At 31.9% G+C, this 2,445-nt stretch overlaps 1 protein-coding gene across 1 annotated transcript; it reads left to right on the top strand.

Annotated features, from left to right (window-relative positions):
- Positions 1-572: 572 nt before the first annotated feature.
- On the top strand, positions 573-2,111 carry LOC140450694 (uncharacterized). Its single transcript, XM_072544362.1, has one exon. It carries the CDS (start codon positions 573-575, stop codon positions 2,109-2,111), a length of 1,539 nt encoding a protein of 512 aa, XP_072400463.1.
- Positions 2,112-2,445: the final 334 nt, after the last annotated feature.

The raw sequence follows: 2,445 nt of genomic DNA on the forward strand, positions 1-2,445 counted from the left end.
TACGAAAAGGCAAAAGGAAAATTTTTTAGAATTAAAGATACAGAAAAGCTTATTTCGAACCGCAAAAGAGATACGTCTGGAGAAAAAATTTTACGTTTGGAGAAAAAAATTAATTGGCTTCATTTGAAAGAAATTTATAAGGACAAACCATTTGAATTATTAATGCTAAAAACACACAGGGAAGACTTGTTGTATATTTAAGAATTAAGTTTTATGTTTAGAGTAGAATCTAAGTTGTATTTTAGACATTACTGTTTGTGTTAGTCTGTATGCAGCTTAAGATCATGAACTTTAGTGTGTAGACAGCTTAAGCTGACAGCTGACAGAGAACAATGATGGCCGCTAGTTAGAGCCCGTAATATAAGTTTATATGTTTAAAAAAAAAAAGAAAATAAAGTTCTCCAGAATAGTTATTTTTATAATATCCACCACCAACGAAATAAAACATGGTATCAAGTGTGTTTTAACGTGCTTGTAAGTGGCGATTCGTAGCAGAAAGTGTGTGAATACGAGAAATACGAAGGGGCGTTTATCCACTCTAGTTTTTGGAAAACCTCTAGGAAATTGATAAAATGGAGTGCAGGGCACCAGAAACATTTGATGTAAGCGATCCAACCAAATGGCCGCGATGGAAACAAAGGTTTGAAATATATCTCCTAGCAGCAGGAAAGGATTCAGCACAGGAAAAAATTAAAATTGCATTACTGTTACACAGTTTGGGGGAATCATGTTTAGATGTATATAATACTTTTCCCAAAGACAAGAAAACCAGTCTGGAGGATGTACTCAATAATTTTGATGAATATTTTCTCCCAAAAAGAAATGTGACAATGGAAACATTCAAATTTAATAATATTACACAAAAGGAGGATCAAACTGTGGATGCATTTGTTACAGAACTTAAAAATCAAGCTGATAATTGTAGTTTTTTATGCCAGAATGATGAATGCAAAACATCTTATAGTGAACGCATGATAAAAGACCGAGTTGTTTTGGGTGTACATGATAAACAAGTACAACAAAAGTTGTTAAGAGAGCCTGATATGACATTACAACAAATACAGGATTATTGTAAGTCAATAGAAGTGACAAAACAACATATAAAACTATTAGCAGATGATGATTCTACAGAGGTTAATGTCTTAAGAAAAATCAAATGCCGAAGGTGTGATATGGAACATCCTATCCGACAATGTCCAGCCTTTAATAAAACATGTTCAGTGTGCCAAAGAAGAGGACATTTTGCAAAGATGTGTTTTTGGAAAGATAAAAACATATCACAAAATCAAGCCAGGAAAGTTGAAGTTGTAAATGAAATGGCAGCAACTGCACAAACAAGTAAAGTGGAAACTGTAAGTAATGAAGATCACCTTTCTCATGAGGATCATGTTTTTGTTTGGGAAAGCAAACAATCTAATAAAATTTCAAGTTGGTATGAAAGCGTTAGAATTATTGATAAGAATATTGTATTTAAGCTTGACTCGGGGGCTGAGTCAAGCATTTTGCCATTAAAATATTTTAAATTGGTGGGGCTAGATCAAAAAGATATAACCCCATCATCAATAACAATTGTCTCATATGGAGATTTTAAATCGAAGCCTTTAGGTTATGCTACTTTAAAATGTTATTATAAAAATCACGTTAAAGATGTTCAGTTTCTTATTGTAGATCTAAATACAGAACCTCTTTTAGGATTATCAGATTGTATTGAATTTAATATGATTTCACGTATAAATACAGTGCAGAATAAGTTATTTCATTCAAATATTACTTTGCCAAAAAATATTAATGAATTACATAAAATGTTTCCAGAAGTTTTTGAGGGATTAGGTTGCATTCCAGGCATGGTTGACATTAAGTTAAAACCTGATGCAAAGCCAGTTATTCAGGCACAAAGGAGGGTACCATTAGCGTTACATAATCAATTAAAAGTTGCACTTAATGATCTGGAACAAAAAAATATTATATCAAGAGTAGAATATCCTACTTATTGGGTTAATTCTTTGATGATAGTTGAAAAACCTAATGGTAAACTACGACTGTGCTTGGATCCTAAACCTTTAAATCTTTACATTTGTAGGGAAATCTATAGTATTCCAAAATGTGACTAGCTTCTTAGCCAGCTGGATGGTAAAACTACATTTTCAGTAATTGATATGAAGGATGGATTTTGGCAGCTACAATTAAGTAAAAAAAGTTCTGATTTGTGCACCTTCAATACACCATTTGGTAGGTACAAGTTTAACAGGGTTCCGTTTGGACTTAGCAGTATTCCTGAAATTTTTCAAAAAAAAATATGGAGGTTTTTGGGGATATTCCTAATGTTTACATATATTTTGATGATTTGATTTGTTGTGGTATGAATGAAAAAGGGCATGATGAAGCTTTTAAAAAAATTTTAGAAAGGGCCTTAAAATACAATATTAAATTTAATTTAGAAAAATT

Source organism: Diabrotica undecimpunctata, chromosome 9, assembly GCF_040954645.1.
Source record: "Diabrotica undecimpunctata isolate CICGRU chromosome 9, icDiaUnde3, whole genome shotgun sequence".
NCBI classification, from domain to species: Eukaryota; Metazoa; Arthropoda; class Insecta; order Coleoptera; family Chrysomelidae; genus Diabrotica; species Diabrotica undecimpunctata.